This window comes from Aulonocara sp. 'chitande type north' Nkhata Bay, linkage group LG9 (assembly GCF_057382095.1).
Source record: "Aulonocara sp. 'chitande type north' Nkhata Bay isolate Kocher_YH1m ecotype deep benthic linkage group LG9, A_spYH_male_GT1.1, whole genome shotgun sequence".
Lineage (NCBI taxonomy): Eukaryota > Metazoa > Chordata > Actinopteri > Cichliformes > Cichlidae > Aulonocara > Aulonocara sp. 'chitande type north' Nkhata Bay.
Window position 1 is genome coordinate 12,454,086 of NC_141352.1, and position 17,184 is coordinate 12,471,269.

The window sequence follows — 17,184 nt, forward strand, 5'->3', positions numbered from 1 at the left end:
ATTTTTAGTCTCTGCTGCCTTCCTATCAGCATGAAGTCATCTGGTCTTTCTCCTTTGACCTCTGACATCAAGGAGCTCGTTTCGCTCAGAGAAGTGCTGCTCACTAGATGTATTGCTGAGTTTTACATTCTTTTGTGCAGTTTGCATTAAGTTTATTTAATTTCTTCTCTTTGATTCACCACTCACTCTTCAAATTGTTTTCTATCTCGGTGAATCACTGAGATTTAAAGAAGGTTCCACACAAGCCCTGATCAAGTCCTAAATGTTGTGGGTCAAAGATTTGTTTGTTGCTTTATAAATTATGTGTAGAGTTCTGAGGTCAGTCAAGCCTTTAAATGTAAGAGTATTTAATAAAAAGGCTAAAAAGTGGGTTTGGTTTATTATCCTAATTCTATGTTATTTATCATCAGTTTATTAATGATATAATTTGCTTGACTCCCAAATAGTATGAGATTTGTTTTGCTCAGATTCAGTGTTAAATCATTATAGAAAAACCAAGTCCTAAATTGATTTTCTAGTTCATTCAGAAGTTGTTCCAAGTTACTTCCACAATAACTTTGTATCATCTGCAAACAATATGACTTCTGTGTCTTTGCAGTTACTTCAAATCAAGACATGTTAACACAAACACCTTTACCCTCATTTATCTCTCATGGCCCTGGTGCCATCTGTCTGCATTGACTTGATAATTAATCGGAGGTAGCAGGGTGTGATACAGGAACTCTAAAAGACACATTAGCGTATGTTTAGTGGTCACTGGGTGAACTGGGTGCGTCTCGAATTCGTCTCGAATTCTGAATGAGCCAGAGGAGGCCAGATGCGTTCATGTGGATCGTTAGCCTTGCTTTTGTTGACCTTGGCTTATGTGGGTGTTTTAATTTCACTTTTCACACATTTAGAGGTGCTTTTCAAAGAAGGGGGAAACTACCTTTTGCTATCTTATAAACTCAGTAATGTTCTCCACATGATTACAAAGATCTAAATTAGAGGTCTAAGTCATTATTTGTATGTAATATTGGTACAATTTGGCTTATTTTAAAACATTTAATAAATATCAGGTTTCAATACTAATAATACACATTTTGTTTAAAATATATTTAAAGAGCAGCTGTATTTGCTCTGATACATTTGAAATTATAAACTATTTGCACAAATCTCCTGATAATAGAAAGTAAATTAATCATTGGTGCAAAAGATCAAACTGGTTTCTTGTCTGAAACAACCAGAGCAGGAAGTTAAATCAAAATCATCTAACACAGATCTAGTTGACATGAAAGCAGAACAATCTAAACTCATTAGATTTATTTGTTTGTTTTATTAAATAAATTCTTCACATTATATAGACCACCTTGTTTCGTTTTAAACACATGATTAACTATGCAGACCTTGATAAATTGACTTAATTTCACTTGCCACTTTCAGACTCATTTATTAAAGTTAATAAAGACAAAATGAGTGGTCAGCGGTCATTGTGATATTCTGTGCCACATTTGTGAGTACAAAAACCATTTTTGCCTCAAAAAGCTGCTGTGGGGGTTTACACAGAGGTGTAACTGAACGGCTGCAGGTCAAATAACGTGAAGATGTTTTTGCAAAAATGTTCTATGTGAGTGGAAAGTTCTTTGGGTGATCTAACACTGCATTAATTGATGCAAACATGCAGTGAGTTCATTTCAGTAATTAGCTGCTAATTTTAGCTGCTAATTTTAGGCATTAAGTGTTTCATATTTTATAAAGTGTGAGGTGGAAAGATTTGGTAAAGCTCATTTTGCACGGCGGCTTTCTAACTGTACTTTTTTTTTCAGACCTGAGAATCAGCATTTTAAAGAAATGTAAATGATGCCAGTTGGTAGAAACAACCTGACTGGTTGTAAAGCGAAGAAGAAGCTCAACCCCCCCACATTCCTGCCCACACCCACAAACCTCTTTAAAAGCCCAGGAGAATTGCTCTTAAGTCACCTTCCTGCTTGGTTTGGAGCTCTTTCATCAGAGATACTTTCTCCAGTTTTCCTCTTTTAATCACTGGGATTTCATGGAAGATTATGGGATGCACTTTTCTCCAGGTATGTACTCAGCATTGTTGACTGGTGAGCTAATATGAACAGAGTTGGCTAACCTCTAAGTCAACTTGTAAAAATACTCTTTTACTCTGTGTTGTAAGTCCTGATGGCAGAAGTCACCATTTCTCCCTCCACAGCTGAACAGAGTCCACTTTAAATTCTTTTTGGTTTTAAAGAATCTACAAATATCCGACTTATTTTTTTCTACTTTGTGGGAAACTTTTGTGTTTAAGATTCATTGTGTTGATGCTCAGTCATCAGGTAAGTAAATCCCTGAAGGTTGATTCAGTTCACCTGGATGTAATGTTTTCAATGGGAGAAATGTTTTGTGACTTCTTCAGTCTGAGACCTTTTGGGATTTAAGACTCATCAATTTAACCTTTGTTAATTTTTTCTGTTAGAAAGTCAGTCGTGCCAAAACATATCAGCAACTGACCCATGTGGACCATATAGACTTGTGCTTACTTGTCCTCTTGTCTCTTTACCCTCACAGACTCGTGGAGTTCAGGCAGCGGCCCTGAAGGGAGTCTATCCTTGGAAGAACTCTCTACATGGGCAGAGACTGCTCTAAAAATGGAGATGAGCAAAAAAACCGCTGATACCTCTGAGGCTGTTTCCAGTTCAGTCTCAGAAGAGAAACAAGATTTTGCTCTCCCAAGAAGCCAGGATGGCAACATCACTGCCACTCTGCACCCTCCCAGCACTGCTCCAGAGAAACCTAAAGGAAAGGCCCGGGTGGTGTTCACGGAGAGGCAGTTGAATATTCTTGTCCATCACTTTAATTTGAAACGTTACTATGAGCCAAGGGAGATGAAACAGTTGGCAGAGATGACAGGTCTGACCTACAAACAGGTGAGTGTTTTTCAATTCAATAGAACATAAGAAATTGAATTTTGGGTCCATTGTACTGATTAAATGTTTTCTGTTTTCTTCCGTCTTTAGGTAAAAAATTGGTTTCAAAACAGACGGAGTAAGTTTAGGAGGAGGTCACATCCTCAGCATGTGAATCAGGGCGTCCCACTTCATGTAAGTATCTCCTATTATTGAACAGAATTGTTTATGATTTGATTTTATGGTATTTTTAATTTGGTTGTTGTTTTGATCTGTGTTGTTCAGCACTTTGGTCTGCCTGGTGTGTTCTTAAGTGCTATACAAATAAACGATGATGATGATGATTCTGTCATTATCTGGGGAATTGACTGTATTTAAAAAAGTGTAATGCCAATAATTTAAAACAACTATTCTCGTTTTACTGACAGTCCCCTTGTCCCCTTCAGTTTCAGGGAGAGAGACATCTCCTATTAGAGTATCTCCTATTATTAAAAAGCACTGTTTCTGATTCTGTCATTATCCGGGGAATTGATTGAAGTATTCTTAAAGTATTCTTATTTTACTGACAGTCCACCTGTCTGTGTTTCAGTTTCAGGGAGAGGGACAGCCCCCATTCAGGCAGCAGTACACCGAGCACCAGGAGGTAAACCCAATCCCAAATGGTGGAAACCATCAGGGCCCCTATCATCATGCTGTGGACAGTTTTGCTCCTGGACCTCAGTGGACCTTCCCCAACTCGCCCCAGACATTTGGCTGGTCGATGCCACCAGACAACGGCCAGCATGAATTTAACCCTGCTGCTGGTATGAATGTACATGAAGAATACTATATGCCTTTTGTATGAGAAACTGTAAATAAAATATTTACACCCATTCAAAACTGAACTTTCTCAGCCCCTCCCCCTCTTTATTTATAGAGTTTTTACATGTAAGTTGACATATCAGGCCCAATAAAGAGGGTACCACAGACACAAAGATATATCTCAATACAGATTAGGCCATTAAAGTTAAATAAATAAAATAAAAATAAAGGAAAAAGTGGGAAAAACACACAGAGAGAGAACAAAACAAAAGAAAAAGCAAAGAAAAAAAGAACAAACAAAAACAAACAAACAAACAAAAAAACACTCCCCCCAGAACCAGAACAAAAGAAAACCCCATGGTACTAAAGTTTAGTCTGTTGGAAGTGTTTTCAATGAACTGAAGTAAATAATAAAAGGCTGCCACATCTGTGAGAACTTATTAACATTTCCTCTGAGTCTGAATTTTATTTTCTCCATTTTTAAAAAGAACATAACATCTTCCAGCCAACGTGCTCGGGCTGGAAGGTGATGAGCTTTCCAAGACAGCAAAATTCTACGTCGTGCCAGCAGTGAAGTGAACATAACATCCAGCTGTTTATGACTAAGGTTTAGGGTGGCATCTTCAGAAACACCAAACTAGTGGGCATGGTTGGAGTGTAACGCTCAAAACATGAGAGAGCACTTCAAAATAAAAAGTCCAGTATAACTTAAGTGTCGGGAAGGCAAAAAACAGGCGTTGCATCTGTTGCACAGGTCAGGAATGCTGGGGTATATTTTAGATAATCTAGATGTGTAATCTGTATACCGTCTTAAACTGAATAAGGGAGAGTCTTGCACATGAGGCTGAAGAATGAATTCTGTCAACTATTTTGTCCCAGTAACCTTCCCCAAACGTAAGACCCAGTTCCTTTTCCCAACTCAAAGTAATTATTTGGTTGAGTAATTGCTCGATGCCATAATTAAAGTATATACTTGTGATATTAGAGCCTTACTGTGAGGCTTCAACTGGAATAAGTCTTCCCACCAAGGCTTGAGAAGCTGACTTGGAAACTCTGGCAAGATAGAAGATGCACAGTGTCTTATTTGAAAGTAGCAGAACAAATGATACGAGGGCAAATCATACAAAGAACAAAGGTCACTAAAGCTGAGAAAATGTTATCTTTAAAAAAGTCATAAAAACATTTGATACCTTTTCTTGCGCATATGCAAAAGGAGGAGTCCACCAGCGATGGGGGGAAGAGGTAGTTGTTGCAGATTAGGGTCAGAGCAGAAGCAGAGACTGAATTGAAGTGATGCTGGAATTGATACCATATTTTTAGAGAGCCAATTAGAAAGGGGTTGTCTGTAAACTGTAACAGGGAAACAGGAAGGGATGAAAATAATAGTGCCAAGAAGTGATACAGGAAGGTTTACCCTTCTTTGAAAAGACAACTTTACATAGGTCAGCAAAGGGTTAAATTTTACTGCTTGCAAAGCTTTAAATGAACTGGTAATATGCACTTTAAAGCCTGAAGAAGCTAGTTGGAAATCAAAATCTGTTTGTCTAAGCTCTTGTGCAGCTGGGTTTATGGGAAAACATTCACTTTTTTATATATTAATCTTGTACCCAGAGAAAGAGCCAAAATGTAGAAGTATTTTCATTATAGAGGATAAATGAATTGTTGGATTTGTAACATATAATAATAAGTCACCTGCATATAAAGCAACCCTATGTTCCGTACCACCACGAATAACCCCTTGAAACAGAGGCGAGGTTCTAAGAGCCACAGAGAGAGGCTCTATTGCTAAAGTGAAAAGTAAAGGTGAGAGTAAAATACTCCGAAATCAGTGTTAGTACAAACAGATGCCAGTGGCGTAGTATATAAAAGATGAATCCAAGATATAAAATTGTTACCAAAACCAAATTTCCTCAAGACTGCAAAAAGATACCCCGATTCCACTCAATCGAATGCTTTTCCTTAAAGGCCGCATTTTAAGGCCGATTACGTCACAGCGACGCGACGAAGGCTGTCCCAATTCAAAGGCTGCTCGAAATGCAGCCCTCAGATGCGTCCTTCATTTCCCTGAATTTTAAGGACATGGAGGTGTAGACTTCCTGGCCCAACATATCCCAGAATGCATAGCACGGCGGTGGGTGTGGATAATTTTGCCGAAAAAAAAAAAAGGCAGATGAGGGGCACCCGAAGAGTAAACTTTAAGTACTGAATATTATGTCACTTATTTATGTGCAAATGTTTAATAATGAAGAACATTAAAACATTACTGTTGGCCACACAAAGTTATGTGACATTAGTGACGTTTGTACTAACTTGGTTTTAACGCCTTTACTTTAAAATATACGCCGTTCAATAGCTGAGCTTAATCTTACAGAGAATGATCAAAGCTCACGTAGAAACAAACAAACGAACAAAAGATTTTCTCCTTCATTTCTGTCGAACAAAGCTGTATGAAATGTTTCCAGCTGTTAGTATCATGGTTGCTGGGCAACCTGGGCAGCGCAACGGAGGCTAGACCGTCCCATTTCACAAGGCTCGCACTTCCGGCCTTAGCGGTCTTTAAGTACGCGGCCCTTGTGGACCGTTAAGGCTGCGTACTTTAAGGCTGCAGACCCTGAATTGGGATACAGCCAATGACTCAATTGTTTATAAGGAAGTGAATCACTGGTGGGATTTGTGGCGTTTTACCACGAAGAGATTTTTGGGCAAGAGATAAGTGCGCAACATATTGACAGATATGGAGTCAGCAAGGAGGAGAGGAGTTGCCCCTAGTGGACCTCATCACAGCCACAGAAACCACCATACGAATTAACAAATTGTCACAGACACAAGCAGAGCAAATCAGGATGAAAGTTTCATCCACCCTCTCCAGTGCCAAAGTCTCTCCGTCTAACCTCACAATACAAGAAAAGAAGGCCATCGCTTCCCTGAGCAAAGACCACAACATCAATATATATTACCAGCTGACAAGGGAAGGTGCACTGTGGTCCTAAACACTACGGATTACCACACAAAGATCACTACTCCCCTCAATGACAACAATACCTACGAAGCCTGAAAGCGAGACCCCACAAGCAGCTACAAAAAGTTATAGCTTGCTTCAAGACATTGAAAAAGGACAAAACCATTGACCGCTTTACATATCACCTCCTTTACCCAGGGGATGTCATACCCTGCATCTACGGACTTCCTCAAAGCAGGTGTCCCGCTCAGACCCATTGTCAGTAGCATAAACTCAGCTACTTACAACATTTCGAAACACCTTGCTACCATCCTAGCACCACTTGTGGGGAACACACACACATCACATCAATAACTCCACCGACAAGGTCCAGAAACTTACCCTGGAATCAGATGAAACCATGGTGTCCTTGTATGTAGTCTCTCTCTTCACTTGCATACCTACCACGGAAGCAGTGGAGACGTAGTGATAACCCATGTAAAACATGGCTGTGCTATGGGCTCCCCCGTGTCACCTATTACAGCCAACCTTTACATGGAAGAAGTGGAAAGAAAAGCTCTTCGCTCTTTTAAAGGGAGAGTACCCAGCCACTGGTACAGATATGTAGACGACACCTGGGTCAAAATCAAAACACAATAAGTTTAATCCTTCACTGTGCATGTAAGGACAAGAAAGACATTGTGGACAAAACAGGACACCCCCCATAATCTTTAGTTAAATGGTCTGATTGTTCAAATATGTATTTTCTTTGATTGTGGTAATATAATGTGTGCCCCAGTCTCCAAAAATGACATAGTGCAGGAAGCAAAAAAATGAAACGTTGACTTTAATTAAAATTATTTTGTCAACAGGTTCCACGAAATTGAATTATGTTAGTTTAAAGCAAAAATCTTTAGTTCATCTAATTTAAAAAAACTACTTAAGATTAACAAGACATATTTAAGACTAACTAAATCAAGTTATGTTGTATGAACATAGATGATATATTTACAGGTTAGATAGTTAAGATTAGTTACTTCAACACATTTCTTATTTGTGGCAGTAAAATGTTAAATTTAAGTTAGATTAATTCAAATATTATATTTTCAGCCACCTTGTGCTTTATTAATTAGTTTTACCTAAATCTATTTTGTCAACAGGTTCCACACAAATGAATTAAGTACATCCAACTTATTTTTTTAAATTTATTTTATTGCCAACACATTCAGTGAGCATTTGTGTAAACCCAGTCCAAAATAAAACACAACAGCTCATTAGGGTTAGTAATTAACAGTATGTAGACAGATGCAACATCAAGACTTTAAATTAAATGTCTGTATCTACCAGAAATAGAAGAAAAAAAACGCATTGAAGATCACATAACACATTAATAAGATGACACTTGAGTTATGCACATGTGATGCTAGTAAGGTCTGTGAGTGTTTTTTTCTTTTAGTGTCTAAAATGGATAGCAAAGTTGCTATTTGCAATGATTGCTTAGGGTCAGTCCAGTAACACAATGCCAATGAAGTGCTTTCCTTTAACAATGCAAAGTGAAGTGTCCACCTCAACAGCCACAATTAAAAAAAAAAAAAAAATGTAACAACAACAACAACAACAACAACAATAATAATAATAATAATAATAATAATAATAATAAATAGTCCACTGATATTAGCAATCAAAGAAAATTACATCACCATCCCAAATAAAACTTTAACAAAACATGCCAACATTATGGTCTAACAATAAAACAGCTTGTCAGCGTTCAGTTTTTTTGCAACAGCACAGCAGTAACCACTTAACACTTGCCACTGTCAACATTTATTTTACCAGTGTTTGGGCAAAAAACTTCAGATGTAAACATTTTAACATGGAAACAATTGTTCGTCTTTAAAAGTCCACAAAATATACATTCATCCTGCATTCCCAACTTGGATGATTTGATATCCTCGTGTTGGTGTTGTTCCCAGACCATCATGAAAATGTTGTTCCAGGTTCAACATTGCAAGTGACCAATCACATTGTTGTGACGTTATTCTTTTGCGCGCCAAGCCATTCGTGCATTTATGAAATTCCAATGTTGCAAGGACAATATCAATTCTGCTTACTGTTTATTAAAGGGTTACGGTTAGGGTTAGGGTCAGTTGATCGGCAGACAGAGGCGGTTTCACGCAGCTTAAGTACAGTTTTTTGTTTTACGCCGGTTTTTCCCGAAGTCGCAAAAGTATGACGTCACAACATTCTGATTGGTCACTTGCAATGTTGATCCTGGAACAACATTTAGTATGATGATCTGGGAACAACACCAACACGAGGATATCAGATCAACCTCCTAACTTACCCTTATTTTTAGTATGTATTGCAATTACCTTTACAATGCACACAATGTAACACAAACTGAATATGAACATATTTCCACCTCATAACAATATGCCTTGAACGCTAATATACACACCACCCTTCAACATTTCTGGTGCAGTATCATCTCTCAATTAAATCCTTTAAATCTCAATACTTTTGATTGTCTCTTAGCTTTCAGTCTTGAGGTTAACTGAGATTCAGTGCATATATCCCACCCATTAAGAGTGCACATGCAGAGGCCAGGTCTTCCAGGTCATGCAGGACACACTAGATGGTTATACCCACATCGGCTGGAGGAGTGCTGGCATCAGCTCTTTCGATGGTAAAGATAGCAAGGGTAATTTGTTCCAGCTCCCTCTGAACAGCTGTAGCTTAGACACAAAAACATAGAAAAATGGCATCCAGTTTTAAAAAAAGAAAGAAAAAGGGCCAAAGCTACCCTTTAATGACGTAAACACAATATTAGGAACATGCACCCCAGTGCGCCACTATTTTAGACTACAGATTCAACGATAAATAGAAATAGTTTGGGTATACAAGAAGATTTCCCAAAACATTTAAACAGGTTCCATGCAAATTACAACAACAACAACAACATTACAACATGCAACAACATTAGTTATTCAAAATTTGGTTTAATACAGATAAAAAACTAAACTAAAATTACCAACCAATTATTCTTTGAAGAGGATGCTTGGGTCTTCATTCAGGTAAAAAGGTAGTGCCCTGAGGACACACTCCCTCCCCTTTTCAATGGTTTCCTTCTGTAGAGAGTGGCAGAGATACAGGAAGAGAAAACAGATATACTTTAGGATGACAGAAACTCACATTATACGCAAAATGAATGACATATCCACTGCACAGATAGACATGTACACAAGACCAACTAATCATCACATGGACATGAATAGTTAACCTGTTGGGCAGGGTTTCCACCACATTATATATGTCCATAATGGAGGTAAAGACAAACTAATACATCATCTTTTTTGCATTCAAAACATAACATAAAAACATTCACTTCTGGTTTAACCTAAATCAAGGGATCAGATTTTACATATGTTTAGGTAATTTAAATTTTCCAACGTTTTGAGTACCAAACTTTGTCTTGCTTAATATAAATGTAAGTGCACTGTGCAGCTACCATACACTAGCTGTTTAAATTTGAAAATGATCTTATTAGCCATAATATTTTGCTACCAACAGAATAACGCACCTGTGTGGCTGGGGCCAAAGTTTGTCTAATTTTCTTCCCTGCAACGCCTCCTTTTTTCTTGAAGACTTTTATGAGCTGGTCAGTGTATTGGTCAAGTTGTGTAAAAAGCCTTGGAACATGTGCAGCAGTAGTAATCCTCACATATTCTGCTTCCACCTGAAAATATGTCAACAAACACAACATACTGTACTGTAAATATACATACTATATGTACACATATACAAACTAAAACTAATGTAGAAAGACCTCATTAAAGCTATAATTTTAACACAAACATTTACACAAAATGCTAATGGAGCCATTACAGCTTTTATTATTATTTATCAAGTTCCAAAAAATATTGATCACAGCTGATCTGAAAAGAATTTCATGCCTCAGGCCCTTGAACTGCAACCTTTACCATGGTTCAGATGTGGAGAAGAAATAACAGGGGCATGGGATGGGTCACAAAAGAAAACTTAACTTATAAAACAGTTTTGTTTTTAAAAGTATAACAGTTCACATACCACATACAAGCTCAGCAATACCACATACACCACATCAGTATAGGAGGGAGCAGGTAAAGGCAGGATCTGAGATTTATAAAGTAAAACAAGAAATTCATTACTTAATTTCAAGAAGCAAATTATTGTTTGAATTACAACTAAATAAAATACTACTCAGAAGAAAAGCAAGAGATTGACACTGCCATGTGCTAACTTTCTATAGAAGCAATTATCACCAGGTCTGTCGACCTCCATTGTCTGTCCACTCATATGTCTTGAATAATTTTATTAAAAAAATTAAGTGTGTACTTTCACAAACTGTAATTTATAACTACATTGATATGTATAACTCCGCTAGGAAACATGCTGTATTTACAGACCATTTTTACATAATACAGATTACTGATAGAGCAGAGCAATGGTGTCACAGTGGCTTTCGCCCTTCACTTTTTGGATTTTAAATGTCACTTTATGCTATCCTTGCTATCCTATTCGATATTTCCGACTCTCGGATTACAGAAAAGGAATCCCAAGAAAGCAAATGGAAAAATAACCCCTTGAAAGAATAACCCCATGAACCCCTGTAGCTAATCCCTTAATAAAACAAAAAACAATAAAAATGTTTCTTACACAGTCCACAAAATAAGCATGTCCAGGACCCAGTAAAACTAATGTAAAACAAGCACACGCAAACGATATAACATGTCTTGTAAGACAAACGTAAAATATAACCATGCTGGACATATAGATACTACACAACATAGTCAAAGAAAAAAGTGGTCTTACCTCTCAAAGAAACAGCAGCTTGGCGCCAAAACAGCCTTTTTCAGTTAAATTTGAAGTCTTGCGCATGAGCAGGCACAAGCCGTGAAACCTTCTTGTTCTGCGCGGTTTCATTACAACTGTTTTTGCATTACTGCCACCTTGTGGATATACAAGGTATATCGATCCTAATTGACTTAACTTAAATGTTATGCGATCAAGTAACACAGTATTATGTACATTGAATAATAGACACAATTACGTAGACTTGATTAGAAAAACATATGTTAACTTAACAAAAACATATATTTTAAGTAAAATGAAAATAAATAATTAATATACACTGAACAATCCACCTCATTCATTTTTTTGAGTGTAGTTATTCCTCCGTTACACCACAAGAGCGAGTATCCCCTAAAATGAGCAGCTCTAGCGGGAGTAAATAAGCCCAGCCACTACCCATAAGGCAGTGCGCCTATAAGAGTTGTGTGAGACTGCAAAAGTGTGTAACGTTGTGCTATGTCCATGTATATATTTGAGAGTAAGCAGATACAAGATGGTAAATAACTTAAAATGTATCTACAGATCAGTCCACGGGGTTGCAGAGAATGTGGGAAAGTTGTGTCATTAGTGTATAAGTTATTGGTAGCGATGTGAATTAGCCGTGACGCTAACGATTAGCAGCTAGATCTAATTCATTAGTTTGTGCGGAAACCTCGTGGCACTTTTGTGGATTTATACCTGTACCGGGCTGTAATCACAGCAGATATAGACTGGTGGATCACACTATCTTTTGTTTGTGTTTATTTCATTGTTACACTGTAAGAAATATTAGTGATTTGAGTTTAAAGACTACCCATAAGGCAGTGCGCCTATAAGAGTTGTGTGAGACTGCAAAAGTGTGTAACGTTGTGCTATGTCCATGTATATATTTGCAGATGCAGTAAAGGCGAACTCACAAAGCCACACTGGTTTCAATTCATTTTAATCCAAGTGTGCAACAAAATTTGGTGGCAGAGGTGGGATCAGCGGTGCTACTGAGAAGCAGTGTGAGATTACAGAATCGTCACACACATTATGGAGTTGGAGCAACTGCAAGACCAGCTAAGTGAGAGCTTGCTGCAGTTAAGGTCAGACCAACTACAAGAAGTGTGTTTACAAGCTAAAATCTCAATTGGGAAACAGACAAAGAAGCACACGCTGATCAGAACAATAAGTGAAGCAGTTGAAACAATTATTGAAGTGGAGGAAGAGGAAGTAGCACACACATTCCTGGACAGATTAATTAAAACTGTTAAAGAACTAAAGGAAAGAGATGACCCTGCACAGGAACGTGAAGAGAGTATCGGTAGGGATGCAGTTGCATTGGCCAGTCTACAAGAACAATATGCAGCATTGCGACTAAGTTTTCAAACCTCAACAAGAAGGTTAGAGGAAGAAATGGCAAGACTGACAGACAGAATGGCCTCCCAAGAAACTGCACAGTTACCTACTCATCCATCACCGTTACCTGCTTCACCAGCAACACAGCCCCCTGAAGTGACTATACGCAGGGAATTTAGAATCAGTGGCCAAATTGGGGAACGGGGTCAGAAAGACAAACTGTCATACTCCAACCTGATTCATCAAATCAAAATGAGACTTAAAAAGAATCACAGCGAAGCTGAAATTATTGAAGCTGTTGTTAGGGCCATAAGCCCAGGCCTAAGTCTCCGTGATATGTTAGAGATTAAAACAGACCTCACCCTCATGCAGCTTCGTACCATACTGAGGGGACACTACAAGGAGGATAGCTCTACTGACCTCTATCATCGTCTGATAAATATCACTCAAGGAAGTAATGAGTCCCCACAGAACTTTCTATTTAGGGCAATCGAGCTGAAAGAAAGAATCCTAGCATCATCAAGGGAGCCAGGAACAGATGAACAATACAGTGTCGAACTGATTCAGAAAAAGTTTCTGCGAGCCGTTGGCACAGGTCTGATTAGCGACAATGTGAAATACCAGATCAAACCCTACCTGGATGATCCAGCAGTCACTGATGATGTGCTGATTGCAAAGACAAATGAAGCGGCCAGCCTTGAGTGGGAGAGGCAACAAAAATTCAGAAAGACCACCCGAGAAATGAAAGTAAGAGAGATAAAAGCAGAGGCACAGTCAGTGCAGGAGGCAGCGGTTGGTGCAGTGGGTGGGCAAGACCAGCCATTCTCCACCTCGACAAAAGGTAAAGCTGCTAAAGCACCAGCAACAGTGACACGCAAGGAAACTGAGCTGTTTGATATCATCAATCAACTAAAAGGGGAAATAGCTGAAATAAAAGGAGTTATTCGTGAGTCGCGCCGACCTTCTCCCTCACACCGCCCAAGTCTCAAACGTGGCTGCAGGGATTGTCAGGACAGCAATAGAGGAGAAAACTGCGACCACTGCTTCAAATGTGGACAAAGTGGGCATTTGTCAAGGGGATGCCACACCCGGAGAAAACTTCCAGACAGGGCAGAGCAGATTGGTATGTCAGCTAGCACGGTGAACCCACGCCCGTCACCCTCTTTTCAGCTACTAAACCAAGGTGAGCAACAACAAGATGTTCACAAACTCTTAACGGACAGTATAAAACATTTGGAGACAAAAGTAGCAGCCGCCACACAAGATAAGAGGAATGAAGTGGTCTCCGTCAGCCTCCTCTCCCCAAAGCGAAGAGCCCAGCTCCTCAATCTTATTGGGAAGACGCACGTGATCACCTGCCTGCTTGAGGGAGTAAAAACCACAGCGTTGTGGGACACAGGATCACAGGTTTGTCTCATAAATGAAAAATGGAGACAACAGAACATCCCACACCTCAAAGTTAGGAGTTTAACTGAAATCATTGGGCCTGGTATATTAGATGGAAGGGCAGTAAACCAGACACTTATCCCATTTTCCGGGTGCGTTGAAATCAAATTCAGGTTGCCTACAGAAGAGGCTGCGCAGTTAGAGCTTCTTGTGCCAGTACTAGTAGTAGCTCAGGAAGATGGGGTGGCGGAGGAGCCAATAATTGGCTTCAACATGATTGAATACATGCTAGAGAGGGGAATAGAGCCACCTCGTGCTGTAACAGAAGCTGTTAGCACAGCATTCTCCATTGACTGTAAGAAAGCTGAGGTCTTTATAAAGGTGATGAAGAGTGGAGACGATGGGCTAGGTGAGGGCAGAGTGAAAACTGGGAGAGAATTAATGAGTATCCCACCTGGTCAGACAAGAGTGGTCAAGTGTAGTGTGAGAGCAGGCCCACTCCCAGCAGGATGTCCTGTTCGAGCCCAGCCCCTACCCTCAGATGCCAGAGGGATTGGAGGTGCAAGAGTGCGTTGCCCATTTACAGCAAGGCAGCTGGTCCCGTATTAGCTTCCCAGTCACTAATACCAAAGCTTATGAGATCATACTGCCTCCGAGAACTGTTTTGGGACAAACTCAGAGGGTCCGAACTATTTACCCAGCTAACACAGTGGCAGTGGAAATAGAACAGTTGGGAACAACAAGACCTACTGTACAAGCAACAGCTGCACCTCCAGCTAGCCAAATTGGGGAACAGGAAAACAGAACAAGAAGCAACAGTGAAGGTGTATGGGACCCCCCAGTTCCCCTCGACCATCTCTCTCCGGCACAGCAGCTGAAGATCAGGCAGCTATTAAGGGAGGAGAGTAATGCCTTTGCTCGTGATGAACAGGATGTTGGCAATATCCCCTCACTGCAGCTTAAGCAGCGACCCCACACCTGTTCGCCGAACATATACATCAGTGCCTAAGCCACTTCATAAAGAAGTAAAAGAATATCTGGAAAACTTGCTGAATAGAGGGTGGATAAAGAAATCAAAATCCTCCTACTCCACCCCCATCGTATGTGTGCGAAAAAAAGATGGCAGCCTCCGCTTGTGCTGTGACTATAGGGAGCTAAATATGAAGTCAATCCCTGACCGCCATCCCATACCACGCATACAGGATATGCTCAACACATTGAAAGGAAGCTCCTGGTTCTCGGCCTTAGACCAAGGGAAGACTTATCACCAGGGCTTCCTGGAAGAGTCAAGTTGCCCTCTCACAGCATTCATCACACATTTTTTTTCTTTTTTTCTTTTGTGTCCTGACACGTGTATGTTTTTTGTTTTTGTTTGATTATTTTGTTGGTTTTGGAAACGAATTTAAACGAACTTGTGACAATACTTGAGAATCACAATGACACATAGTGATTAGGCATATGATTGAAAAATGCCTAGGTTTAGAGCTGTGAGCTATGAGCTGTGAGCAATGCAAAGTTTAAATATATATATATGTGTATAAATGGGAAACAACCCTAACTTCAAAGTTTGAAATGTGTGAGATGCATGAATTGTTTGAAAAACTAGAAATTATCTAAAAATGCCTTAAGTGAAAATGTAGTGTTGCATCTATAGAGAAGAGAAAAAAGAAGAAGCATTCTATAACTTAAAAATAAGGCTGACGTGTTGACAATAGACTAAGAGACTCATTTGCAGGTGGCTATCAGGAACAGAGAGGCAAGCAAGGTCACTGACACCAAGGCTGTAGACAGCCACGCAGAGACAGCAGATAAAATAGAGACAATGCCTGCTAGAACCGTGGAGAGGAAAGTCACTTCACACGAGATTGTAGGAGTAGGCCACAGAGAAATAATGCAAAACAGTTTTGAGGCAGCCACTTACGAACTTACAGTTTTCAAAGGACAAATTAGTTGTACAGTCAGCTGCAGGCCACACAACTGTACAACAATTAACTGCTGAGTGCATGCTAAATGACACCCCACCAGAGCTAAAAGCACTACACGATGTGGCCCATCAACACACACCCGCCACATCCACTTTCCAGAAACCAACCGAGTATCACAACATTCTGAGATTTAAACAAACTCCAGGCCCAGATCCACCTTATGATCAGCAAGTGTGGAAGCTAGGAGAACAGCATTTGACCTTACAGCACAGGCCGAAATTGTGTAGGTTACGCAGTAACCACAGATAGTAGGATAATAGAAGCAAAACCACTTTCTTCTTCATATTCTGCACAGAGCGCTGAGCTGATAGCTGTGATTCGCGCATGTGAAATACACAAAGACAAACTAATAAATATACATACAGACAGCCAGTATGTTTTCTCTGCTGTGCATCATTTTGCAAAAAATTTGGCAAAACAGAGGAATGATTACATCAACCGGAAAACCGGTTCAGTATGCCAACCTCTTACAACGCCTACTGACTCATTACTACAGGCAACAACTTTGCTGACAGAGCAGCAAAACAGGCGGCACAAATGACAAACATCACATTGATGGCAGTTAACACACATCAGATTCCACTGGATGTGTTGCAAAATGAACAAAAAGCAGCAAGCACAGCCGAACAGACAAAATGGCTAAAACACGGTGCAGTTCTGACAAACGACTTAATGATGTGTTATGGCAAGCCAGTGTTGCCAAAATCTCTCCACAAGATGGCGGCATTAGTGACTCATGGCTGTACGCATTTGTCATCGGGGGGAATGACCTGTATTGTCAACTCTCATTTCTACACTGTAAATTTTGAAACTTCAGCAAAACAATTTGTCAGAACGTGCATGATGTGTCAAAAACCTCACCCTTTTCACACAATTCATATGGATTTTATTGAGCTAAGCGAATGTCAAGGGTCTAAATACGCCCTAGTGGTTATAGATGTGTTCTCAAAATGGCCGGAAAACTATCCAGTGA

The 17,184-nt window shown here is 39.6% G+C and overlaps 1 protein-coding gene and 1 long non-coding RNA gene across 4 annotated transcripts; one reads left to right on the top strand and one right to left on the bottom strand.

Annotated features, from left to right (window-relative positions):
* Nucleotides 1-2,032: 2,032 nt before the first annotated feature.
* On the top strand, nucleotides 2,033-4,017 carry LOC147321765 (homeobox protein NANOG-like). Its single transcript, XM_086305106.1, has 4 exons — nucleotides 2,033-2,063; nucleotides 2,554-2,912; nucleotides 3,003-3,086; nucleotides 3,481-4,017. The coding sequence occupies exons 1-4, from the start codon at nucleotides 2,033-2,035 to the stop codon at nucleotides 3,733-3,735; spliced, it is 729 nt and encodes a 242-aa protein (XP_086161232.1). The 3' UTR covers nucleotides 3,736-4,017.
* Nucleotides 4,018-8,975: 4,958 nt separating this feature from the next.
* On the bottom strand, nucleotides 8,976-11,639 carry LOC147321766 (uncharacterized). Of its 3 annotated transcripts, none has more exons than XR_015131010.1 (5): nucleotides 11,482-11,639; nucleotides 10,717-10,782; nucleotides 10,211-10,366; nucleotides 9,666-9,758; nucleotides 8,976-9,365 (listed from the first exon to the last, which is right to left on the bottom strand). It is a non-coding gene; the product is annotated as an uncharacterized LOC147321766 (long non-coding RNA). The 3 variants fall into 3 exon arrangements; XR_015131011.1 differs by lacking the exon at nucleotides 11,482-11,639 and adding an exon at nucleotides 11,326-11,362; XR_015131009.1 differs by lacking the exon at nucleotides 11,482-11,639 and having other exon boundaries at nucleotides 10,717-11,426.
* Between the last annotated feature and the right edge of the window lie 5,545 nt (nucleotides 11,640-17,184).

Excerpts from the sequence above, each read along its gene's own strand:
- LOC147321765 (XM_086305106.1), top strand. The coding sequence starts at position 2,033 with ATGGAAGATTATGGGATGCACTTTTCTCCAG. Across the intron at positions 2,064-2,553 it reads TGGGATGCACTTTTCTCCAG|ACTCGTGGAGTTCAGGCAGC; the intron begins GTATGTACTCAG and ends TTACCCTCACAG. Across the intron at positions 3,087-3,480 it reads ATCAGGGCGTCCCACTTCAT|TTTCAGGGAGAGGGACAGCC; the intron begins GTAAGTATCTCC and ends TCTGTGTTTCAG.